This window comes from Balaenoptera acutorostrata, chromosome 16, assembly GCF_949987535.1.
Source record: "Balaenoptera acutorostrata chromosome 16, mBalAcu1.1, whole genome shotgun sequence".
NCBI classification, from domain to species: domain Eukaryota; kingdom Metazoa; phylum Chordata; class Mammalia; order Artiodactyla; family Balaenopteridae; genus Balaenoptera; species Balaenoptera acutorostrata.
Window position 1 is genome coordinate 658,098 of NC_080079.1, and position 26,277 is coordinate 684,374.

Consider the following 26,277-nt stretch of genomic DNA (forward strand, 5'->3'; position numbering starts at 1 on the left):
GGGGGGCAGGGGACGGTGACACCCGTGAGATCCCAGCGGGGCAGGCGGGGCGGCTCCTGGCTGCGCTCAGGGCTCAGCTCTGTCCTCCCCCATCCCCGAGGGAACCCTAACTCAGACCTGGAAAGCTCTGGTAGGAAAGGGGAGAGGAGGGAGGGTGGGGCACAGACCCACTCAGGGCCCAGGGAGGTTTCGCCTGACAGTGGACAGGCATCTGGTGGGCCTCAGGGAGTGAGGCCCCCTTCCCCCTCCGCTGTCGCCCAGGAGTGCGGTAGGTCGTGGCCCGGGGACCTCCCTTGATCTGAGAGAGAAAGCGTCAGTCTGTCACCTTTGAGTATCACGCTAGCTGTGAGTTTTTCATAACTTTATTGTGTTGGGGAATTTTCCCACCACTCCTAGTTTTCTGAGAGATTTTGTGATGAAATGTTTTTGGATTTTGTCAAATGCCTTTTTTCCATCAATTGAGATGATCGTGTGGTTTTCTCCTTTATCCTATTAAGGTGATGTGTTACACTGATTGATCGCCTTATGTTGAACCACCCTTGTGTTCCTGGGATAAATCTCACTTGGTCATGGTGAATAATATTTTTACTGTGTTGTTGGATTTGATTTGCAATTCAGCAACTTACTTTGTTGAGAATTTTTGCATCTATATTCATAAAGGGTATTCATCTATAATTTTCTTTTCTTGTGATGTCTTTATCTGGACCCCCTATCAAAGTAATGCTAGTCTCATAGAATGAGTTAGGAAATGTTCCTTCCTCTTCAATTTTTTGAAGAGTTGAGAAGGATAAGTGTTATTGTTTTTTTTAATGTTTGGTAGAATTCACCTGGGAAGCCATCTGGTCCAGGAATTTTCTTAACTGGAAGGTTTCTGATTACTGATTCAGTCTTTACTGTTAGAAGTTTGTTGACATTTTTTATTTCTTCTTGAGTCAGCTTAGGCAACTTGAGTGTTTCAAGGGGTTTTTCCATTGCTCGTAGGTTATCTAATTTGTTGGAAGACAATTGCTAATAGGATCCTATTATAGTTCTTTTTATCATTGTAGGGTTATAGTACTGTTTCCCCTTTCATTTCTGATTTTCGTTATTTGTGTCTTCTTTCATCTTTTCTTTGCCAGTCTAGCTAAAGGTTTGTCTATTTTGTTGATCTTTGCAGAGAATCGATTTTTGGTTTCATTGATTTTTTTCCTATTATTTTTCTATGCTCTAATCCTTAACATTCCCTTCCTTCTGCTAACTTTGGATTTAGTTTGTTCTTTTTCAAGTTCCTTAAGGTGTAAACTTAGGTTGTTGGTTTGAGATCTTTCTTCTTTTTCAATGTCAGCATTTGCAACTATAAACTTCCCTCTGAACCCTGCTTTTGCCGTGTCCCATAAGTTTTCCTAATATGCTTTTGATCCTATTGACTCAAAGCTATAAAACTGACTTGTCTGCTTCGTGTCATTAAAAGCCGTAGACTGTGTTGCAGGGCTAGTCTGTGCATGTGTGTGTGTGTTTTAAGGTAGTGAACCTTGAACTGGAGTGCCTTCTCTTACAGGGGAAATGTGATTCCACTTTCTGTGACTTAGTATTTCAGAAGTTTAGCTGCAGTTTCCGTAATTCAATGCTGAACCAAATGAAAAACAAACTGGTGAAAGAAGAAACTGCAACTTTCAAACGTCTGTATTGTTGATTTGTTTTTGCTTTAGGAAGAAGGAAAGACGCTGCTTCTGCACCAGTGGCCCACAGCCGACTTCCAAAGTGGAGGGACGACGGAAGGGTGTCTTCTCTCAGGTTTGTAGATGCAGGACAGACAGAGCCCCAGGCATGAGGCCGGGCAGGGCCTGGTGCTGTTAGATCCCGAGTCTTGTGTAGAACAGGTGAAGTCGTGGCAGTGACCACGGGAAATGCCTGCTCAGCACTGAACTCGGGCAGGCATGGTGAGGGTGAGGGCTCCTCGTGAGCAATCAGGGACCCCCACTGTAAGCATGAGGAAACCCCCCAAGCCTAGATGGCCCCCCAGTTCAGGGCCACCCCGTGCCCTCCCAGGCAGCCTTGAAATCTAGCCTCTGGGTTTTTCTGACAGGTAAATCACGCTTTTCCATTTCCATAAAAATGTGGAGATACACTTATGTGAAAAAAAGTAGTGACCTTAATAAAATGAAAACATATTGTATAATTTATTTCTAAAATAAAAAATGATTATCTGCTAAAAAAATAATCATCCCTGTTAGTGTAAGGGCCACGGTGTGTACTGCGAAGCGTGCATGTGTGGATTAGAGCCGTGGCCCCTCCCTCAGGTGCCTCAGAGTCTACGAGGGAGAGAAACTCGATTTAAAATAGCGAACAAAGATGTGACCATGTGTAATTAAATACTGAGTTGCACTCTAGACCCCCGCAGGTAAGATCGTTTGCTGGTGCCGCAGAGGGAGATGCAGACGGCCGCCCAGACCCGCAGGCCTGCGAGGCCCGGCGAGGAGCCGGCTGCCTGGGGCCCCGGCGCCGCCCGGAGCGCGTGGAGCCCGTGACACTTTGCTCCACGTGCTGAAACATACTCAGATAGCTAAAGGGGTTAGCAGCTTGAGCAAGTCAAATCGTAGGAGAAAATGAGAAAGTAGAATTGAGCAAAGCAATGTTTTGAGGAAAGATTACTGCCTAAAGTTTAGAGTGATCAAAGAGGCACACTTTCAAAATACATGAAAATTTAAATAATGAGAAATGCAGAAAATTAAAAAGTAAACACTGGGAAAGTACTGGCATCAAATTCGGCAGCTAAATGATCCATTTCTGTAATGCATGCGCAGTCGCATTAGTCAGGTTACGAGATGCCACACTGCAGTAACAAATGACCCCGAAGGCTCAGCAGCTGAACTCGCACGGGCAGTCTCTCCCTCCTCGTCTGAGGCACCGTCTGGAATTTCTGGCAAGTGGGGTTGCCACGTCCAGGGGCATGTGCTGCTGCCAACCAGGGGGTGCAGAGCCCTCACCACCCCGGCATGTGGTTCCGAGTTGGCCCAGCGGAGATGAGAGGAGGAAAGCACGCTACGGAACCCACGTGGTTCCCAAGTGTCAGACGTTGACCAGTTTATCTGGTCACGTGCCTAAATCCACCTGCTCCTGGGCACCTGTGTCCCGTGCCAGCGCTGGCGGTGGGGGGCCGCGGTGAGCCCTCAGGCCCCGAGTGGTGTGAGCTGGTGCTGTCCTCTTAGCCAGCAGCCGGACAGCCTGCCGGCAGGATCCATGGGCGTGTTCACCCCTTTGCTATAACGATTCAAAAACGGGAAAGAGAGCTACACGGTCAACGAGGTAAAACAGGACAAGCTGAGTGTCTGGTACCAGGGGCAGGGGCTCTGCTTTGATGGACGGTGGGGCTGAGGCGGCCCCCTCGAGCGGCCTGGGCGAGGGTGGTGGGGAGAGGCTTCTTCTTTCCTGACGCTCCCATTGTTTATTTTTAAAATTACGGAAGAGTAACGGGAGTTTCCGAAAGAGAAAGGGCTTGGAGGACTGCGGGGCCCGAGAAAGCCTGGCGGGGTGGGGCTGAGGGGCAGCCGGGGGCACCTGGTGCAGGTGAGGCAGGTGGGGGAGGGAGGACAGCAGCGCAGGTGTCACCCAGGAGGAACCCCTGAGCCTTCAGTCCCAAAAGGACTGATGTGTTTCCCACGATCAGGAGTCATTCCCGCTGCTCGAGGCCCGGCCCTGGAAGGGCAGCTCTGCGTGTGTCTAAGGGACGCAGATGACGAGGTCACGTGGCTGGATCTCCACGCGGTCCCACCTGCTGTCCAGCTCTGCGGCAGGAGGCCCGGGGCGTCCCAGACAGGCGGCCGTGTCCCGAGTGCTCCCTGGGGGACTCCCGGTCCTGTGGGCCTCAGGGTGGACCTTGAGCTGCCAGCACCCCCATTCCCAGACCCCCCAACCGGCGTCCCCGCGTTCCCAGGCCCCTCCTGAGCCCCCTCTCCCACGGCAGGGGCCGAGGATGACCTGACGCTGAGGGCCGCGCTCTACGGCCTGCTCTTCCACAGCCACGCCGACCAGGACGACTGGGAGGGCTGCCTCAAGGTGCTGGATGAGGCCCTGCAGGTGCTGCCGGGGACGGCGCACCGCCTGTGAGTGCCTGAGGCCCCCCGGGGCGCCTCCCCTCCCCGTGCCTCCCCCACCCCCGGCGTGCCTCCCCCTGCAGTCCCCTCCCAACAGGGCGGCTCCCTCCTCAGCCCCCCACCCTCCCCTTTCCCCTGGTGACTTGACTTCCCTACCAAGAAGTCAACACAAGAAGGGAGGGGATTTAAGCCCAACACACACAAATGATAAATGAAAAAAACAGAACACAGCACAACACAAGACCCGCAAGATACTCAGGTTTCATTTTGTTTTCTCTTTGTAAGTAGGAACACGCACAAATACTTTAGTTTGTGTGCATTGTATATAGTTACGATTTTTACCATTCAAGCATTAATTTCTCTCTTTTACTTTTCTTCAGCTTGATTTTCAAACACATGGTCATCGTGAAGGCCAGACTCGGCCAGAGCTTTATGATGGAAATTCAGAAATTCAAAGACCAGAGTGAGGAGTACCTGGCACACACGCCGCAGCGCCTGGCCCTCAACTCCAGCAGTGTCCCCGGGGAGCTGACCTGCTACCCCCACGCCATCCAGGCCCTGCAGGTCTGGCTCTGACTGACCGTGTGTCTGCGGATGAAGCCCCCGGGGGCGGGAAGGCGGGGGGGCGGTGCGGAGCGAAGCCCAGACCCTCAGGGGGCCCGGAAGGAAGAGGGGGGCAGCGGGACACGAGCCGGGGCGGCAGACGGACCCTGTCCTCCCACGTGAGGGACGTGGGCCTCGTGAGGCCGTGTGGGGAGGGCAGGGGGTGGGCCGCGGGGCTCTGCAGCCTCTGGGGTTTCGGGGTCTTGGGGACAGCCCCCGCCCCCGAGAAGCCAAGACACACGTTCCTCTCGACGCGCTTGGAGATTTGGGGGAGGGCGGGCACCTTGATGTGATGCAGAGCTTGTGGGACTTGCCTCGGGGCAAAGAAGGCCCCTTGCCGGGGGGACTGGATGTGCCCGGCGGCAGGCACCTGATGGGCTTTCCTGTTGAGCAGAATGTCTCCCCTCGTGGAGCAGATCCCACCGAGGTTTCCGAGAGCTCCAGGGTCGGGGTGTCGCCCGGGAAGGGGTCCGAACACAGGCTCCATCGCTGGCCCTGTGGTCATCACCCAGCGGTCAAGCAGAGGCCTGGGTCCGCTACAAGTGGCCGTGGGTGCCCCTGCATCTCGCGCCTGGAGCCCAGGCCAGGGTTCCTGGGGCCAGGCAGCTGTGCCGGGGGAGCAGGCGGTGCTGTGGACGGGGCGGCTGCTGGCCGAGCCGAGCTGCCGGAACCCTCTGCCCAGACTCCGTGGAAAGGCTCTCTGCCCCTTCCTTCCTTCGTTTCTTTTATCTTAGGGGTACAAGGTGCTTTATAGTAAATTTACAGTGTTATGCAGCCATCATCACAATCAATTTTAGAACATTTCACCAGCCCCCCAAAACCCAGGTCCGTGGGCACTATGTCCCTCCCCCCACCCCCACCAGCCCCAGTGAGCCAGCGTTACACGGATGGAACCAGACGAGGTGGGTCCTCTGCGTCCGGCTGCCCTCCCTGGACGTCACGTCCGAGCTCCATCTGTTGAAGCGCATGTCAGGGCTTCACTGCTGGTGGTTGAATAATCTTCCATCGTGTGGATGGATGTTGTGCCGATGGGCCTCTGTGTTGCTTCCGCTTATGAGCTCTTGTGACGGGGCTGCTGGAGACATCCGTGTGCAAGTGTTTGCACGGACACGTTACCGCTATTCTCTTGGGCACATACCTGGGAGTGAACTACCAGGTCATGTGATGGCTCTGTTTAGCTATTTGAATCGTGGTTTGACTTGCGTTTCCCTAGTAACTAACGCAGTAACTAGTAGCATTTTTTTCATGTGCTAATTGGCCATTTGTGCATCTTCTTTGGAGAAATGTCTATTCAAATCCTTTGCCCTTTTTAAAAAACAATTTGGTTTCTTGTCTGTTTATTGCTGAGTTGTAGGAATTCTTTATGTATTTTGGATACAAGTCCCTTATCAGATATATGATTTGTACATATTTTCTCTCATTCTGTGGGTTGTCTTTTCAACTACTTTCTCGTATTCTTGATGATGTCATTTGTAGCACAAAAGTGTATAATCTTGATGAAGTCCAACTTAACCTATTTCTTTTCTTCTGCTGCTTATGCTTATGGCATCGTAGCTGAGAAACCAAAGTGTAATCCAAGGTCACGAAGATTTCTACGTTTTCTTCCAAGAGTTTCATAGTTTTAGCTCTTACATTTAAGTCTTTGATCCGTCTTGAGTTCAGCCTTGTGTTTGGTGTGAGGTAGGGGTCCTGCTCCTTTCCTCAGCCTGTGGCTGCCTGGTTTTCCCAGCACCGTTGTTGAAACGATGACCGTTCTCTCTTCCACCTACCTTGTCCCCGTCATCTCTCTTGCACAGCTCTTGTCAAAGCCACCCGTGACCACATGGTCACAGTCATTCTGAGGCCGCATCTGACCCCTCCTCTGCACTGATGGTCATCTGTCACCTGGCTTCCAGGCCCCCACCTCTCAGGGCCACTCCTCCTTCCCTTCTGCCCACCTGCTAATGAGGGGGGAGGACCCCACTCAGGGCTGGGATGCCCCGTCCACGCCCCTCCCTCCCTGGTGACGTCAAGCAGTGTCCTGGGGAGAGTCCCCCCTGACCTTGCGTGTCCCACGCCACCTGCCCCTTCCCTCACCTCCTGCACCTCCGGCCGCACACCCTCCTCCTCCTGGCGTGTGAGGCGTGAGGTGTGGGGCGTGGGGCCTGGGGCCCGGCAAGTGGAAGGCAGGCCGGCTCCGCTCTCGGGGGGGCGGGGGGAGCAGCGTCCTCCCTTCGTGCGGTGATGACTGACGAGCGATACGGGGTCTGACTCGGGACGGTGCAGCATCTTCCCTGCCCTCCAAGCCCTGGGAGCCACAGAACCGTCCACACCTCCGAGTGCCGGAGGAGACCCAGGGCTGACGGTGGAGCGCCGGCAGAGAGCCCCTCAGGCCGGCGTGCCCCGGAGGCGGGAGGGACACGCGGGGCCTGCGAGGGGCCCGGCGGGCAGGTGGCGGCGCGTCCACGGGGAGCAGAGGCCGGGGACACTCGCCTGGCTTTGGTCTTGCTGCCCGCTGCACGTGGGAGGTCTTGCTGAGCCTGGTGGTCTCGTGACGGTAGAGACGGGTGAGAAGGAGCCCCTGTGTTTCTAGAAGGTGGAGGCACACAACACCTGCGCTGTGGTTCTCGGGCTGCTGAGTGGCAGGTGTGTGTCTTTACCATCCTTTTCTGTTTAACCCCAAAGAAGCCAGAGAGTGAGTGGCAGAAGGTCGACTACATCATGGAATTCAGCGAGTGGCTGTACCACAAACAGTTTCCTCTTGAAGACGTGATCTTCCACCTGAAGTGGGCGATCGACATCCTGCTGAGGATGCAGCCCGACAGGGGCTCCCCTGAGCCGGCAGGTGAGGGGGCCACAGGTGCGGGGGCCACAGGTGAGGGGCGCAGAGGCTGGGGGAGGGGCCGCCCGCCGCGAGGGGCTCCTGGGCTCCGCTGTCCCTGCGACGCCCCCACCAGGCCAGTGCCCTGTGGACTTGGCGAGGTCAGGGCCCCGCCTCCCCGGGTGCTGGCCCTCACCCTCCATCAGAGCACATCCACCAGGAAGGCCCAGCCCAGGGGTGATCGGGAGGTGGTGGGAGCAGCTGCCAGATGGGGGGAGGGAGGGCGGCAGCCACCCGGCAGCCCCTCTGGTCCCCTCTCTGGGTCCGGCGTGAGAGCTGTCACCGAAAGGCGGGACAGAGCTCCAGTCGGATGGGTGCTCCGGGCAGCAGAGGCGCCTCGGAACAGCGGGCCGACCTTCCCGGCACCGAAGCAGCCTCCTCCTGGGCCTGCAGAGCTCAGGGCCCCAGGAGAGGGGCCGCCTCCCTTCCACACGTGCCGGAGGCTCGAGGACACGTCCACTCGACGGCCAGCCCTGTCTGGGTGCAGCCAGACACCCAGCTCAGACCGGCTAGGGTGACCCACGGTGGGGAGGAGACTCTAAGTAGACCCCAGAGCCCAGGCCCCCAGCCCGGCCTGGGGCAGCGTCTCCTCACAGCCCCGACGGTGGGCGCGGCGTCCCTGCGGGTGGACCTGTCGTGTCCGCTGGGGGAACCCTGGGAGGCCCATCCCTGATGGTGGCCTTGGCCCCTGTGAGGGCGGCACCCCCCCGGAAGAGTCTCAACCCCAGGCCAGGTGACAGGGGCCTCTGGGGACCAGGCGGGCGCTGGGGGCAGGCAGGGAGGACACCCAGCGGCGCCCTGTCTTCCAGAAGAGCAGGTGTCCACTCCGGCGGCCCCGGAGGGCCCGGGGGCCGAGGACTCGGGGCCCCCCTCCCTGGAGAAGCTTCGGAATGTACGGCAGCTTGAGACGCTGGCCCGCGCCTACACGCTGCTGGCCCTGGTGGTGACCCCGAGCGCCGCCTGCCACCAGGACTACTGCCTCATGGCCTACACCTTTCTCCGCCGCATCTGGCAGGTGAGGCCCCAGGAACCTGCACTTACACGGGTCCTGCGTCTCTCCCGGCACAGCGCCCCCCTCCCCTCCTTCCCAGCAGCACCCGCCCTGCTTTGGGGACTCAGGGGAGGAGGGAAGGCCTCGCTGCTCCCTACGAAGTGGCCCCTCCTCTCCAAGACTCACCCCAGCGCCTTTGCCCAACCACCCCCAGAACCCTGTCTTTCCACCGCGCTGCCACTGGGCTTCCAGAACCTTCTCTATGCCCCCTCCGCACGGCCTCCGAGCTGCCCTCCTTCCCACCACCTCTTTACGGGGCCCCCGGGGCAGCTCCTGGTCGACTCTTGTTCTCAGGGACCTCCCGCCGTCGGTGCCCGCCCAGTAGGACAGTGTTGGCAGGACAGGCCTTTCTTCTGGGGACAGGTTTGCGCCCTGCCCCCGGCCACGTGCTGGGGACAACAGGGCCATCGCCCTTTGGCAGCAGGAAGGACTGGGAAGGCCGTCCTGGGTCTTAAAGGTGCCCCAGGCCACTACCACCCACCACCCACCATGCAGCGACTCTTTGCGATTCTTTGAGAACCACTAAAAGTCACTTGAGTGTGTTCTTCATTAGAGACATTAATTCATTTTATGGTGCTGACAAGCTCTTCTTAAGGGTCAGCTGTGCGTCCCCGCAGGCCCAGGGTCCTGGAGGAAGCCCCCCGAGTGCAGAGGAGGGCGGCCGCGTGTCCACCCACCAAGGGGCACTGCCGCCACCTCTGCGCCGGGTGGCTCATGGCCTGGCCACTCCCTCCCAACCTGCCCTCATATCTGAGTGCATGGGAGGAGGGGGACCCGCTTCTGTTACCAGTGTTGCAAATTCGGATTTTCTTTTCCCAGGTTTCTTTATTAACAGCAGGAAAATCAATTTCAGAAAGTAGAATTCCAGCAGCAGCGAGTTCACATTCGTTGTTGCTTCAAAAGGAGAAGGAGAAGAGCAAAGACAGAGAAAAAGACAAGGACAGAGAGAAGGACAAGGGCAGAGAGAAGGACAAGGGCAGGGACACGAAGCAGGTGACGTGCCCTCCCGGGGGGCCAGGCTCTGCCCCAGCCGCCCTCGAGGCTCCTCGTCCCAGAGGCTGGGCAGCAGAGGGCAGGGCCGTCCTGCTGCTCCGTCTGGTTTCCCCCCCGGGAAGTGGAGCCAGCGGTTCTGGTCCCCCTGCCCTGAGTGTTAGGAGGTGACACGGGGAGGGTCTGGCTGCTCCCTTGTGGTCTGTCATCTGCGTTCCCAGAGCGGGTCCCTCCCTCCGCCCAGGTGCATCTGGGCCCTGGCCATGTGGGGCGGGACAGCACCTTCTCTCCATCCACTGGGGGCCTGTGCTGCACGTCACCTTGTCACCGGAGGAATTGCCCGTGTCTGGGGCTGTGCTCGCGGCAGCACCCCTCCCGGCTGTCCCGCCTCACTGTCCCCACTGGGGACGCCCCCGCCTCCCTCCCCCAGCGCTGTGCTCTCCGGGAAGTGGAGACACGTGTGGCTCTGGCGTGGCTCGCCGTCGGGCTGGCAGCCCAGGGAGAGCGCCACGCACGTCCCCAGAGGCGCTGCCGACCCGTCCTTTCCCGCGGGGCCACCTGGGTGTCTGCTTCCAGCTCCACCCCCTAAAGCAGAGCCTGGCTTCCTGCTTTGCAGTTTCAAAGCCCCACTCCTGGCAAACGCCTTGAAGACGTACCAGCAAGCATAGAAGAGTGGGCTTCCTACGCTTGCCCCGAAGAAGCCATAGCAGTATTCAAACAGGATCAGAGCAACTTTGCCGTCAACCCGTCAACTCTCCAGAAGCCGGTGAGTGGACCTGAAGATGCCGTCCCAGGCCTGTGTCCGTGTCCTGCCTCCTGGCTTGTTGTCACAGCTGACGCTTTCTGGTGTGAAGTGGGACCAGAGAGGGACGCACAGAAACAGGGCTCTGGTCGGGGAATTGTGAAGAAGGGCCTCCTGGGCATGAGCCCCCAGGCCCTCCCACAGGCCCGTCCCTGGCGTCCTCCCCCTCCCCGAGCGCCTGCAGCGCCCGGGGGACTTTTCCTCACGCTCCCCGCACGGGTCACACTCCTGACCATGAAATTCAGCCGTGCCTGGGAGCGCCCCCCGGCTGTGACAGGCCACTGCAAACCGGCTGCTTAAAGCAGCAGGAAGGTGTTCCCTCACAGTTCTGGAGGCCACAGGTTCAAAGTCAGTATCACTGGGCTGAAGTCAAGATGTCGGCGGGGCCACATTCCCTCTGGAGGCCCCAGGGGAGGGTCCTTCCTGCCTCCTCCAGCTCCTGGGGGCTCCTGGGCTTGTGGCCGTGTCACCCCCGCCCCCCGCCTCCGTTGTCACGTGGCTTCTCCACTGTGTCTGTGTCTCATCTCCCACGTACAGGGGCCCATACGATGACATGTGGGGCCCGCCTGAATCATCCAGGGCAACCTCCCCAGCTCGGCATCCTTACCTTGATCAAACCTGCACGCGGCTTCCAGGGGTAGCGCCGGGCAACTTTGGGGGCTGCTTTCCAGCCCCACATCTGCCTGGTTTCTGTGCTTGTGGAAATAGAGACTCTCGGCCTCTAACCGCCCGTGGCTGGCTTCTCCCTGAAACGCGGCGTCCGCGGGAATCCTCCGCGCTGCCTCGTGTGTCTGGATGTGTTCACATCGTCGGTGTCAAGTATTCCATCTGGTGACTCGACCACGGCCTGTCTGTCCTTCAGCCACGGGAGGCACAGGGCTGTTTCCAGCCTGCCTGTTACAGATGTCTCAGGGCCCACGTGCCCACGTGTCTGGAGGGCACACCCAGCAGCGGGATTTCTGGGTCACGGAGCACGTGTGTCTCCAACTACAGCATGTTGACAAACTGCCTTCGGCAGCGGTCGTGCCAGTGAGGCCCGCCTTCTCACCTGGCCGTCTGGGGGGCGCGGGCCTGTCACTGGGCTCAGCCGGACACTCCCTGACTCCGGCGAGGCCGGACACCTCAGCGCCTTTGGGCCACTTGAGTGTCCTCTTTCGTGGCCTGCCTGTGCAATCGGTCGCCCACATTTTATTAAGCCTTCTGTCTTTTCCTTGTTGAATTGAAGGAGTTCTTTATCTGTCCTGGAAAAAACACTTTGACAGTTTATGACAGCAGGTCACCCTCCACTCTGTGACTTGACTGTCTTGAGGTCTTCTCGTGAATACAGATTCCAAGTTTTAGTGTACTAAAAACTATTAATCTTTCCTTTTATGACTAGTGCCTTGTTGTGTCCTGTTTTAAAAAAATGTTTTCCTTCCCAAAGGTCATGAAAATGTTCTCTTAGGATATTTTCCCAAAAGCTTTATACTTCTACATGTCAGATTTAGATCCACTTGAAATTGGTTCATGTGTGTGGTGTGAGGTGAAGGATCCAGTTTTGAGCTCTCCGATCTGGATATCTGAATGTTCTGACACCACTTATTGAAACATCGTTTGCCTGGCTTCTTTGCCACGCTTGTCATGAATCAGGCGTCCACACCTGCACCAACACCTCCCTGTCAGAGCTGCTGAGGTTCGTCACCTTGACTGCTTGGGAGAGAGCACGTCCCGACCTTGTTATCCAGGAGGGTCTCGGATGTCCTTTCCATCGTCCATGTGTTTCCACGTGTCTTTTAGAGTCAGCTTGTTGGCTTCCACTGGAAACCCTGGTGGAGTTTTGGCTGTGATTGCATTGAATCTCGAGGTCAGTTTTAGGTTTGGAGGAGAACTGACGTCTTTGCCACATTGAATATTCCAATCGGTGAGCACATTCTAGTTCCCTGTTGACGTAGGTCTCCTGCAACTTCTCTCGATGATGGATTTGAGCTTTATGCGTGGAGGTTACACACATTAGATTTATTTCTATGTATTTGACGTTTGTGCTGCTGTTATAAATATACCTTTTTTGTTTCATTTTTTTAAACTCCAGACGAAATCTAGAAATATAATTGTTTTCATCTTGACCTTGCAGCCGTCAGTTTAGTTAACTTCTAGATAAGTTTGGTAGTCGATCTGTAGATTCTTTTGATTTTATGTGTATACACAGAGTCTGCATTTCGTCCGCAAACGTTTTTCCTCATTTCCGGTCATTACACTTTTTATCTCCTTATTCCACTGGCTGCCACCGACACAGTGCTGAACAGAGACGGTGATACCTCCGTATCTTGCTCCTTGTCTTAGCAAGGGGGTTTCAGCATGTCACTCAGTGTAACCGATGTTTGCTGTAGGTGCTTATAGGTATTCTTTATTGATTAAGGAAGTTCCTTTGTTTCTATTTGCTAAGAGTTTTAATCACAAATGGCTATAGATTTTTATCAAATATTTTTCTCCATCTATCAAATAATGGTTTTTTCTCTTTCCTTATTTTAATTGATTTTTTTCCCTAATGGTTTGAGAAGATTTTAAAATATGGATCCAATTTACTTAATAGTTACAGAACGCTTCAGATTTTACATTTCTTTTGTAATATTGGTGGGTGTTTCCAGTTAATATAAAATTTTAAATTTATTGGCATAATGTGGTTCTTAATATCCTATTATTATCTTTTAGTGTCTGTAGAACCTATAAATATTTCTGTATCTCCCCCCACTCTCTTTCTTGAGCAGCCTCACCAGGAATGATCAATTATTAGTCTCTCAAAAAACCACACGCTTTCCAGGCCACGCAAATACCACTGGGCTGGGATGTAAGCCCTGACAGGGCTGTTTTACTTCATTGCCCTTAAGCCTCAGGTGCGGGCTCTGGGCATTAGCCTTCAGTGGGCCCTCAACTCCACCTGCAAAGGAAAAGCCAGAGGTGCTGTTCAGGCTCTCAGCTGCCTCTGCTGTCAGCAGACATTCCAGGACACGTGTATCCCAATATGCCAGGTTCACATCTCTCAGTTCACATCTTCTTCCATGTCTCGGCCCAGGCATTTTTGCCTGCATTGTTCACTCTTCAGTGCTTTTAAGCAGATTTTTAAAATAGCTCATCCAACTTCTCTAATTTTCTACTGAAGAATAATTGTTTTATCAAACCTAGTCTGACATTATAAGAAGTATTAGTTCGTCTCTGTCTGTATTAAATTTGAAAGCAATTGTATGTGTATATAAAGACATGAAACAAAGACATTAATTTGAATGAAAGCAGATGGATTTTTCTTGTGAGCATCTTTATGCTTGGGCGCTGGATTCCAGGAGGTTGCACATGACAAGCTGAAAGCCATGAACTGAAGGAAAGGAGGCAGAGAGCACATCACTCCTTCCCTCAACAGACACTGGTTCAGCACCCCTGTGTGCGTGGCACTGTGTGCGCAGAGTTCCTGGAGGGAAGACCCTGGGAGCTGGGGGCCTACCCTTCCCCCGTCTTTGACCTTACATGTTTGCTGTGTATTGATGTAGACGTACAGTTTATACTATCTGGACCACTTGGTCGAGGCCCTGCAGAAGGTGTTCCTTCACGAGCTCACCATCCCGGTCCTGCAGCTGGGGGCACTCATTGCAGCCTCCGTGGTCGAGAGCAAGAGCCTCAAGGACCTCTACCACCTCCGGTTGGTACACCTGCTTTATTTTCAGGGGAGCTGGGAGACATTTAAGTGGCTAAAGTGAATATTTCCCAAAGCAATATAAAACCAAATAAGATTTTAAAATATTAATTCTGTAGTTGACTATTTATATAAATAATAAAGTCCCTAAGATTTGTAAAGCCAAATAAATCAGAATACTTAAACATAAAAATAGTATTTTTAGTTTTAAAATTTCTACCTGGTTCTTAAGAGAATATGATTATTCCACGGAAATACACACTGAAGTAGAATAAGTAGAAAAAAGGAGCATTGTGTCTTCAACTTACTCTCAAATAGTTCAGGAAAACATTTTATGTATATAAATTTTATATAAAATTTATGTGTAAATAATTTTTAATTATTTCCTGAACTATATATGAAAGTTTATATATAGTTCAGGAAATAATTTTTATATATACAATTTTTATATTTTTATAAATTTTTATATACAATTTTAATAGATTTTTACATATATAAAATTGAGAGAGAGAGAGAACCTGGGTGGTGAAGGATGTAGTAATTCTTTGTAGTGTTTGTGTAACTTTTCTGGAAACTTGAAATCATTTCACAATACAACTGTTTTACACAAGAATCAAAGCAGAGCTTGTTTGCTTAAAGTTGTAATGGGTCAGAGCCCCACCCACTGTGCCTTGTCTTGACCTCGAAAGATGACCCTGAGACTATAAATGTGTATGGAGTAAAATATATGAATGAGTGTAGAAATGTGCTCTACCTGAAAGTTGATGGAGCCATCTGTTATTTTTCCCTAGTAATTGGGCTTAGCTTTACAAATTATAGAAAATATCCTCAGATTATCCATTCCTTTTCCCGTTTACCAACTTGTGTCAAGTTGGCTGAGCCCAGGGCAGCCCGACTCAGGGCTGATGCTCCTCTCACCCCCCTAGACTTGCCCTGGTTTGTTCTGATCTGAAGTTGAGGGAAGCAGCCGCTTTCCACGAGGAGGTGGTCGGGCACGCCTACATCTGCGCAGCGGAGCAGGCGAGGTAAGTCAGCTGAGGCCGCGGAGCTCCCCCTGCTGTGCTCAGGCACCCGGCCCTGCTCTCGGCCGCGTCTCCTCGGGCCCCGTCTCCCACCATGGCTGGGCAGCAGGGGCAGTTCATTCCTCACTTGCCCTCCCGTGTGTGGGCGTCTCCCGGGCTGGGGCTGCGTGAGGGAAGGACATGGAGCACCAAGCATGTGCAGGGGTCCAGGTGGAGCGGAAGGGGTGAAGGAGGTGGCATCCTGAGGGCACACGGGGAAGGAGGGTCCCACAGGAAGCAGGAGCTGGGCAGGGGCCTCTGTGGGCTGCCTTTCCAGATGGGGTGGAGTTCTGGCCTGGACGTAAGTTTGAGATTCGTGTTAAACATCCAGGTCGGGATGTCAAATGAGTAGCTGGATGCTTGAGCCTGGAGTTTGGAAGAGAGAATGGGCTAGGAGTGGAAATTTGGGAGTCATATATGCTGCTAAACCATGGGAATTTTTTTTTTTCAAACATCTTTATTGAAGTATAATTGCCTTACAATAGTGTGTTAGCATCTGCTTTATAACAAAGTGAATCTGTTATACATATACAATATGTTCCCATTTCTCTTCCCTCCTGCATCTCCCTCCCTCCCACCCTCCCCATCCCACCCCTCTAGGTGGTCACAAAGCACCGAGCTGATCTCCCTGTGCTATGCGGCTGCTTCCCACTAGCTATCTATTTTACATTTGGTAGTGTATATATGTCCATGACACTCTCTTACCCTGTCACATCTCACCCCACCCCCTCCCCGTATCCTCAAGTCCATTCTCTAGTAGGTCTGTGTCTTTATTCCCGTCTTGCCACTAGGTTCTTCATGGCCTTTTTTTTTTTTTTCCCTTAGATTCCATATATATGTGTTAGCATACTGTATTTGTTTTTCTCTTTCTGACTTACTTCACTCTGTATGACAGACTCTAACTCCATCCACCTCATTACAAATACCTCCATTTCATTTCTTTTTATGGCTGAGTAATATTCCATTGTATATATGTGCCACATCTTCTTTATCCATTCATCTGTCGATGGACATTTAGGTTGCTTCCATGTCCTGGCTATTGTAAATAGAGCTGCAATGAACATTTTGGTACATGACTCTTTTTGACCTATGGTTTTCTCAGGGTATATGCCCAGTAGTGGGATTGCTGGGTCGTATGGTAGTTCTATTTGTAGTTTTTTAAGGAACCTCCATACTGTTCTCCATAGTGGCTGTATCAATTTACATTCCCACCAACAGTGCAAGAGTGTTCCCTTTCCTCCACACCCTCTCCAGCATTTATTGTTTCTAGATTTTTTGATGATGGCCATTCTGACCGGTGTGAGATGATATCTCATTGTAGTTTTGATTTGCATTTCTCTAATGATTAATGATGTTGAGCATTCTTTCATGTGTCTGTAGGCCATCTGTATATCTTCTTTGGAGAAATGTCTATTTAGATCTTCTGCCCATTTTTGGATTGGGTTGTTCGTTTTTTTGTTATTGAGCTGCATGAGCTGCTTGTAAATCTTGGAGATTAATCCTTTGTCAGTTGCTTCATTTGCAAATATTTTCTCCCATTCTGAGGGTTGTCTTTTGGTCTTGTTTATGGTTTCCTTTGCTGTGCAAAAGCTTTTCAGTTTCATTAGGTCCCATTTGTTTATTTGTGTTCTTATTTCCATTTCTCTGGGAGCTGGGTCAAAAAGAATCTTGCTGTGATGTATGTCATAGAGTGTTCTGCCTATGTTTTCCTCTAAGAGTTTGATAGTGTCTGCCCTTACACTTAGGTCTTTAATCCATTTTGACTTTATTTTTGTGCATGGTGTCAGGGAGTGTTCTAATTTCATACTTTTACATGTTCCTGTCCAATTTTCCCAGCACCACTTATTGAAGAGGCTGTCTTTTCTCCACTGTATATGCTTGCCTCCTTTATCAAAGATAAGTTGACCATATGTGTGTGGGTTTATCTCTGGGCTTTCTATCCTGTTCCATTGATCTATATTTCTGTTTTTGTGCCAATACCAAACTGTCTTGATTACTGAAGCTTTGTAATATAGTCTGAAGTCAGGGAGCCTGATTCCCCCAGCTCCATTTTTCGTTCTCAAGATTGCTTTGGCTATTCGGGGTCTTTTGTGTTTCCATACAAATTGTGAAATTTTTTGTTCTAGTTCTGTGAAAAATGCCAGTGGTAGTTTGATAGGGATTGCATTGAATCTGTAGATTGCTTTGGGTAGTAGAGACATTTTCACAATGTTGATTCTTCCAATCCAGGAACATGGTATATCTCTCCATCTATTTGTATCATCTTTAATTTCTTTCATCAGTGTCTTATAATTTTCTGCATACAGGTCTTTTGTCTCCTTAGGTAGGTTTATTCCTAGATATTTTATTCTTTTTGTTGCAATGGTAAATGGGAGTGTTTTCTTAATTTCACTTTCAGATTTTTCGTCATTAGTGTATAGAAATGCAAGAGATTTCTGTGCATTAATTTTGTATCCTGCTACTTTACCAAATTCATTGATTAGCTCTAGGAGTTTTCTGGTAGCATCTTTAGGATTCTCTATGTATAGTATCATGTCATCTGCAAATAGTGACAGCTTTACTTCTTCTTTTCCGATTTGGATTCCTTTTATTTCTTTGTCTTCTCTGATTGCTGTGGCTAGGACTTCCAGAACTATGTTGAATAATAGTGGTGAGAGTGGGCAACCTTGTCTTGTTCCTGATCTTAGTGGAAATGGTTTCAGTTTTTCACCATTGAGGACAATGTTGGCTGTGGGTTTGTCATATATGGCCTTTATTATGTTGAGGAAAGTTCCCTCTATGCCTACTTTCTGCAGGGCTTTTATCATAAATGGGTGTTGAATTTTGTCAAAAGCTTTCTCTGCATCTATTGAGATGATCATATGGTTTTTCTCCTTCAATTTGTTAATATGGTGTATCACATTGATTGATTTGCGTATATTGAAGAATCCTTGCATTCCTGGGATAAACCCCACTTGATCATGGTGTATGATCCTTTTAATGTGCTGTTGGATTCTGTTTGCTAGTATTTTGTTGAGGATTTTTGCATCTATGTTCATCAGTGATATTGGCCTGTAGTTTTCTTTCTTTGTGACATCTTTGTCTGGTTTTGGTATCAGGGTGATGGTGGCCTCGTAGAATGAGTTGGGGAGTGTTCCTCCCTCTGCAATATTTTGGAAGAGTTTGAGAAGGATAGGTGTTAGCTCTTCTCTAAATGTTTGATAGAATTCGCCTGTGAAGCCATCTGGTCCTGGGCTTTTGTTTGTTGGAAGGTTTTTAATCACAGTTTCAATTTCAGTGCTTGTGATTGGTCTGTTCATATTTTCTATTTCTTCCTGGTTCAGTCTCGGCAGTTTGTGCATTTCTAAGAATCTGTCCATTTCTTCCAGGTTGTCCATTTTATTGGCATAGAGTTGCTTGTAGTAATCTCTCATGATCTTTTGTATTTCTGCAGTGTCAGTGGTTACTTCTCCTTTTTCATTTCTAATTCTATTGATCTGAGTCTTCTCCCTTTTTCTCTTGATGAGTCTGGCTAATGGTTTATCAATTTTGTTTATCTTCTCAAAGAACCAGCTTTTAGTTTCATTGATTTTTGCTATTGTTTCCTTCATTTCTTTTTCATTTATTTCTGACCTGATCTTTATAATTTCTTTCCTTCTGCTGGCTTTGGGGTTTTTTTGTTCTTCTTTCTCTAATTGCTTTAGGTGCAAGGTTAGGTTGTTTATTCGAGATGTTGCCTGTTTCTTGAGGTAGGCTTGTATTGCTATAAACTTCCCTCTTAGCACTGCTTTTGCTGTGTCCCATAGGTTTTGTGTCGTCGTGTCTCCATTGTCATTTGTTTCTAGGTATTTTTTGATTTCCCCTTTGATTTCTTCAGTAATCACTTCGTTATTAAGTAATGTATTGTGTAGCCTCCATGTGTTTGTATTTTTTACAGATCTTTTCCTGTAATTGATATCTAGTCTCATAGCGTTGTGGTCGGAAAAGATACTTGATACGATTTCAATTTTCTTAAATTTACCAAGGCTTGATTTGTGACCCAAGATATGATCTATCCTGGAGAATGTTCCATGAGCACTTGAGAAAAATGTGTATTCTGTTGTTTTTGGGTGGAATGTCCTATAAATATCAATTAAGTCCATCTTGTTTAATGTATCATTTAAAGCTTGTGTTTCCTTATTTATTTTCATTTTGGATGATCTGTCCATTGGTGAAAGTGGGGTGTTAAAGTCCCCTACTATGATTGTGTTGCTGTCAATTTCCCCTTTCATGGCTGTTAGTATTTGCCTTATGTATTGAGGTGCTCCTATGTTGGGTGCATAAATATTTACAATTGTTATACCTTCCTCTTGGATCGATCCCTTGATCATTATATAGTGTCCTTCTTTGTCTCTTGTAATAGTCTTTATTTTAAAGTCTATTTTGTCTGATATGAGAATTGCTACTCCAGCTTTCTTTTGATTTCCATTTGCATGGAATATCTTTTTCCATCCCCTCACTTTCAGTCTGTATGTGTCCCTAGGTCTGAAGTGGGTCTCTTGTAGACAGCATATGTATGGGTCTTGTTTTTGTATCCATTCAGCCAGCCTGTGTCTTTTGGTGGGAGCATTTAATCCATTTACATTCAAGGTAATTATCGATATGTATGTTCCTATTCCCATTTTCTTAAATGTATTGGGTTTGTTATTGTAGGTGTTTTCCTTCTCTTGTGTTTCTTGCCTAGAGAATTTCCTTTAGCATTTGTTGTAAAGCTAAACCATGGGCATTTTTAAAAAATCTTTGTAAACACGTGAGTGAATAGAGGCTTCTTGTAGCTATTTTCATTTGTATTTCTTTGATTACTACTGAAATTGAACATTTTCAGGTGTCTCTGGCCATTGTATTTCTTCTTTGGCATAATGCCTGTTTTACTTATATTAGCTGCAGAAAAGAAATTGCCTTGAAAAAGGAGAAAAATAAGGAACCTCTATTAGAAGAAAGTCTGCCAACACTGAGCGAGCCCCCCACTCCAGCCCAGCAAGCAGAGATGAAGCCCCTCGTAGCAAAGGATAAGGTAGCCTTGCTCTGCAGAAGCACCTTGGTTCCTAGCCCAGTGGGGGCAGTGACAGGCCCCGCTCCAGCCACTAAGCTCGGACTTGTCTTAACTGCCTGCTGCCTCCAAATCCTGGTGCCGGGTTTCCTGGGAAATCCAGGGATTGATGGGATGTGTCCCCTCCCTGCGGGCCCTGGCAGTCCCCAGGGAAGATGGGACTGCAGGGCCTGAGCTGCAGTTCAGAGAGGACGGGCTAGGAGCAGCGGGTACCCCCCCGGGGAGAGCTACCGCACCAACCAGAAGGGGGAAAGGGCGAGGCCCTCGCAGCCAGAGCGGCCAGGAGGTCCGAGCACCCACCGGCCCGCCCCCGACCCCGTTGGGTGGTGGGCTCGCCTCGCTTGGGCTTGCCTGTAAAGGAACTAACCATTCCCACCGCCATGCTCCGAGGTCAGGAGCACTTGTTAACCATGGGAGTGCCACACCTGGGACCCCCTTCGTGGGGGGAGATGGCCGGGCCCCGGAGCACGCAGAGCCCTCCTGCAGGACAGGCCAGGCGAGCCACCTGCACCCAGGACTGCTTGGTGGGCCTGGTGGGTGAGGAGAGACAGACCTCCCGGGGGACAGCCCGGCCACGGGCACCGGAGCGGGGGCTGGGCTCGGCGGGTGCGGGGCCGGTGGGCAACCTCGCTCGACAGCACGGGCCCTGCACCCACGCAGCACCCGCGGGCCTGCATGTCTTACAGACTTTGAAGGTAGACGGAGAGACCGGCAGGGGCCTGGATGGAATGTCCTTCCCGCAGTTGTGGACCCTCAAGGCTGAAGTCCTGCTGGAGATGGACCTGTACCAGCCTGCGCGGCTGCTCCTGTCAGAGGCGTACCTGGCCTTCCAGGTGAGGCCACACCTGCCCGGCCCACTGCACCTGTGGGGCCTCTTCCCCCGAGAAGCAGCCCCCCAACTCCGCGCCCCCGCTGAGACACTTCTCTCCGGGAGGCAGGGACCTGTCTGTGCTGAAGCCTGTTCTAGAGCGCCCGTCCAACTCCCATGTGCAGATCCAGCTCTGCTGGAGGTCTGTCCTTCACGTCCTTTGTCTGTCTGCTCCTCTGGTTTCTCGAGCTCCTTCATCAGAGTGTGTTAGAGCCTCCGTTTCTCGTAACCGCTGGCTCTTTTTCCTCCTGGGCTGGGGGGCCCCTTCCGTTTCTGAGCCGGCCTCTCGATGTGCGTGTGGACGGGAGCCCCTGGAGAGGCTGGGGGCTTCGGTTTTGTTCTAAGCGGCAGACAGATGGTGCCCCAGGGCCCCGACCCGCTTGGTTGTCTGGTTCCCGCTCCTCGGTGTGGGCCTTGCAGGTGTCTGTGGCCTCTCCGGGGTCTCACTGGAAGCCTGGGGTTCACCCGGCCCCCTCAGAAAGGCTTGACTCCAGCCTGGATGCTCAGATCTCAGCTCAGCCCCTCAGGCCCCTGCTACTGGCTGCTGGGTTTCTTGAGCCTGCTCTGCCCCTGAGCACAGGTCTTTGGACCCTCCCCCCGGCCCCCGCCCCCTCCAGTGCCAACTTCTGGAAGCCCCAGGCTCCTGCCTCCTCCCCCAGCTCAGCTGTGGCTTTCTTCCCGGGCTCTGTCCCCCATGAGGACGGATGCCCTCGCGAAAAACCCGGGACAGAGCGGAGCCTCCCGTGTGTGCGTCCCTCCCTCCCCAGAGGTGGCAGCTCAGCTGCAGCGTCAGCAGCTCCCAGGGCCTCAAACGGGTGCTTCTGTCTCCGGGCGGGTTCAGAATTGTTCCCTGGGAGGGTGGGGCAAAGTTACAGAACCAGACAGGCTGGCATTTTCTTTGTAGAACTCCAGAGAGAGAAGCATCCCTAATAAAGGTATAAAAAAATTCACAGCCTTGGGAGGTTCAGCTCTCTGTCTTAGGCGGGAGGACAGGTGTGTACAGACCAGACTCAAGAGGGAGTGCGGCCTGGGAGGGGGCCGAGGAGGCCGTGCGGCTGCTGAAGGGAAGCGGCCAGGCTGGGCCCCAGGGGGATGCAGAGGCGCACGGGCACGGAAGGGCTCCCAGGGGCCGGGAATGGGGCACCAGAGGGTGCACAGGTGGCCGAAAGAGGTGGGGGGCTGTGAGCGACACCCACATGCCACAGGCGCCGCAGTCCCGTCTCCTGGCCCGTGCCCGTGCATCCGTGACCCTCCCTAGCCTCCCCCAGACCACGAAAGAGCCATCCACACGCTGCCCTCACCTCCCCCTGGCCGCCACCCAGCCCTCCTGCTGCCAGGAGCGGGCTTTCCAGGGCCGTCAGTGCTTTCCAGACTCAGGGGAGTAGGTCTTAACACATACCCGGGCATCCAGCCCAGCCCCTGTGCCCTCACACTGCAGGCATGTCGCCAGACAAGAGCTCACACAGTGTGTGCAGAGGCCTGGTGCCAGGGCTGCCGTCTCTCTGTCTCTGTCTCTGTCTGTTTCTCTGTCTCTCTGCCTCTCTGTCTCTCTGTCTCTTTGTCTCTGTCTCTCTCTCGCTCACTCTCCCCCCGCCACTCCCCGTCCTATCTCAGCACGCACCTCTTTTTCAGGAGCTCGACGATCCTTGTGCAGAATCGAAATGCCTGCACCTGTTGGCACGGTTGGCAAATAAGGAAAAGAAGTACGGGCAAGCTAGGAAGATGATCGAGAGGGCCCAGCGCCTGGCGGGGAGTGAGCAGTTCTGGTACGATTCCACCCTGACCCTGGCGGACACGCTCCTGTCCACTGAGAACGAGAGGAGAGAGGCAGTGGTGAGGGGCCGGCCGCGTGCCCGCCCAGCGGTGCAGCCTGCGGGAGGTGTGGGGGGAAGGGGCGGGACAGTGGGGGCCGCCGTGACCCTGCTGGGCCTGCCTCAGGTCTGCCAGCTGTTCCAGAAGCTCATAGATACCTTCAACGTTCTTAAGAAGGAGAGATCGAACCGAATGCCCATATTGGAATTCATGACCACAGACCTAGAAGCCAGGTAATTTTTTGTAAGAAAAAATGTTAATCAATGTGAAAATAGTGGTTTACTTTTTTTCCATCTATTAATTTTTAAGCCAAATTTCAAGCCTACGAAGTTCAGAGACTCACAGGACAAGGCCCTGTGCCCACAGCCTCCGCCCGCATCCCTTCCTGGAAGCAAGCATTTCTCTCGGGATGCGGCAGGTGGCCTTGTTTGTCCCGTGGATTCTCAGCTCCCCCGGAAGTGGCTCTGTCTCCGGGAAGCCTCTAGGCTGGGGCAGGCCCGGCCTCTCCTCTCCCCTCGTTGCCAGGTGGTCAGGCGTCCTCCTGCGGTCTGTTGGTCTGTCTGCTCCTCTGCTCGCCAGTTTTCCGGGCCGCGTGTCAGGTCCACAGAGACAGCGCCAGGGTCTCTGCAGCTGCCTGGGAGGCGGGAGGCTGCAGGAGAGAGACCCCAAGTAGGATCGTTAGCTTTCAGATCAGCAGCTTATCTTCGAGCCATCCTCCTGGTCGCTTATCTTCTCCTAGAAAGTGGTTTCCTCACAGTTTCAGCACGGACGTTCATGGGTGCCTTTCTCGTAACTGTGCAAAGTCTCGAGGTCTGTCTCCTAAGTTGGATTTGCAGATTCCAACTGAATCCGCCTTCTCAGAACAGCTTCTGCTTTACTGACCAAAGAAATGGATTTTGCCTGATTTTGGTTTTCTATATTCTCTCTTGGTCTTTGCTGAGTTCTTCCTGTGCTGCGAGAGGGCTTGTTCTGTCATGGCTGTTCTGTCTCCCCCTCTGGGGTGGGTTCCTTGGTCCCCGTGCTCTGTCTCTCCCCCTATAGCAAAGGCACTTCTGACGCCCCCTGCAGCAGGGTTTGACCTGTGAACAGATTTCATTTCTGGTGGGTTTTCTTTTCTGCCCCTGAGTGTTTTAAGAGAGGGGCGGGGTGGGGAGTTGTTACTTTCTAATTTTATGGCATTGTGACCAAAGAACGTGGCTTGTAGGATTTCTGGTGTCAAGAAACGCTGGGGGAAGGTGTTTCTCCCTGCGCCCAGATGGAAGCTAGAGGTGGGCGGTGGCCTTGACCATGAGTCTCAGGGAAGTGCCTCCCCCGCCCCGCCCCCGGCCCCCCTCAGGTGTGTGAGCCTCCAGATCAAAGCCGTCCTGGAGCCGGTGGGCTGTGAGCCCCTCCAGAACTCGTTTCTGCTGATGGAAATGGATGATCGCTTGTTGGAAATTGAGGAAAAGTTTACCAACATTGGCCGCAAGGAGAAGTGTGTGGACATCAAGCTGGAGCGCGCCAAAATGAAGAGGTGGGTGGGCCCACGTCCCCCTCCCCGCCCTTCCGCTGCGCTTCCCTGCTTCCCCCACGCGCCCAGCCTTCCTCCCGGGCCAGCCCCCTCTCGGCCACCAGCAGGGCCTCCACGTGGCTTGGCTTGGCCATGGGGTTCCACGACCCTCCCCCAGAGACACGTACTGGGGTCCACAGTCTCTGGGGGGCGTCTGCCCACGTCGTCCCGGCCCAGCCCTGGCCCCGGGCGCGCGCGTCTTCCCACGGCCCACACGGGCGCAGACACGCGTGTGCACATGCGGCCACGCGCACGTCACCTCGGGAGGCCCGGGCGCGGCCCCCGCCCCAGCGGGCCGGCACCCCTCCCATGTGATCCTCCCTTCTCCCCGCACCCCGCCCAGGGTCCCCACGCGGTCGGGGCCATGCAAGCGTCCAAGACACAACAAGCAAACCAAGGGCAGGGTATTACAAACAGACTTTATGCGGGAAAAGCAACCTGACACCTGTGAAACCTAACCTAACAGTATTATCATAGAATCAGTATATGTAGAACTTTAAAAAATGCAAAAAAAACACAGGAATATTAGGTGATTAAACCAGCACAACTAATATTGTGGCATTGCTTCACCTGATGTATCAAGCACCGATTTAATTATTTATAAACATAGTGTCATACTGTGTTTACCACATTACTCCAGATCTCTCCTTTTTTTTTTTTTTTTTTTCTGAGATATATTGAGAATATCTTTCCAGGTAAAACATCTAATTATAAAATTTAAAGTACTAATAAAATATACATCATAATTACAAGAAAATTACATGCTACACATTTTGTTAGTACTGATGATGTAATGCTTTGACATTTTTGTTCTAAATTCCACTCTTCCATCCAATAAAGGTTATCTGCCCAAAATGAGAAAGATGAAGAACGGAAAACTGCATGTTACTTGGAAGCATACGACCTGGTCCAGAGAGCTGCTGCCGAAGAGGAAGAGCAATTTCACCGTATTCAGGGCTTACTGTCCCTTCAGGGTGTAAGTGTGTTATGTGATTTTTACCTCAATTTAAAAAAACCTAGAAAGCTATGGAGGAAATGCCCAAATGTTTGGAAAGTAAGTAGCATACATCAAAATAACTATGGGCCAGAGAAGAAATCAAAAGGGAAATTATTTTGAACTGTAGTGCTGCAGGGGGTGCATATCAAAATGTTTAAGATATCTCTAATGCAATACTTAGGGGAAACTTTGTGGCACTAAACACCTATATGAGAAGAGAAAAAGATCCCAAATCAGGGATCTCACCCTCTGCAATGTGAAAGGAGAAAAAGAGCAAATCAAACTCAAAATAAGTAGAAGAAAGGAAATTGAAGATCACAGTACAAATCAATGAAATAGAAAACACAAAAATTAAAAAGAAAATCAATAAAGCCAAAAGGTGTTTCTTTAAGAAGATCTGTAAAGTGATAAACTTGTAGCCAGACTGATCAAAAAAAAAAAAAGAAAGAAAGAGAGAGGACATAAATAAGCAATATCAGAAATAAGAGCTGTGACATCACCATAGACTCTACACATATTAAAAAGATAATAAGGGAATATCATGAACAACTCTATGCCAATATATTTGACAACTTAGATGAAATGGAAAAATTCCTTGGAAGACACAATCTACCAAAGCTCACTCAAAAAGAAATAGATAACTGAATAGCCTTCTATCTATTAAATAAATTGAATTTGTAGTTAAAAGATTTTCCACAAAGAAAATGTCAGACTCATATGGCTTTAATGGTGAATCCCACCAAACATTTAAGGAAAAATAATACCAATTCTGCACAAATTCTTTGAGAAAATTGAAAAGGAGGGAATACATCCCAACTCTTCTATGAGGCTGGTGTCACTATGATACCAAAACAAGGTAAAGATATTTAAAAAATTAGAAAA

General features: G+C 51.4%; 1 protein-coding gene across 3 annotated transcripts in view; it reads left to right on the plus strand.

The window, feature by feature from the left end:
* Positions 1–26,277, plus strand: part of CFAP46 (cilia and flagella associated protein 46) — an 87,242-nt gene that overhangs the window by 38,289 nt on the left and 22,676 nt on the right. For 2 of the 3 annotated variants that reach the window (XM_057531155.1, XM_057531156.1), the window contains 15 exons: positions 1,689–1,773; positions 3,944–4,082; positions 4,454–4,637; positions 7,341–7,515; positions 8,346–8,551; positions 9,407–9,580; positions 10,194–10,343; positions 13,898–14,046; positions 14,967–15,065; positions 20,001–20,133; positions 20,856–21,002; positions 22,670–22,870; positions 22,976–23,082; positions 24,186–24,362; positions 25,239–25,374. In XM_057531155.1, the coding sequence (XP_057387138.1) occupies positions 1,689–1,773; positions 3,944–4,082; positions 4,454–4,637; positions 7,341–7,515; positions 8,346–8,551; positions 9,407–9,580; positions 10,194–10,343; positions 13,898–14,046; positions 14,967–15,065; positions 20,001–20,133; positions 20,856–21,002; positions 22,670–22,870; positions 22,976–23,082; positions 24,186–24,362; positions 25,239–25,374 (2,262 nt within the window). The remainder of the gene's footprint in view (positions 1–1,688; positions 1,774–3,943; positions 4,083–4,453; positions 4,638–7,340; positions 7,516–8,345; positions 8,552–9,406; positions 9,581–10,193; positions 10,344–13,897; positions 14,047–14,966; positions 15,066–20,000; positions 20,134–20,855; positions 21,003–22,669; positions 22,871–22,975; positions 23,083–24,185; positions 24,363–25,238; positions 25,375–26,277) is intronic. The other variant, XM_057531153.1, reaches the window with a different exon arrangement.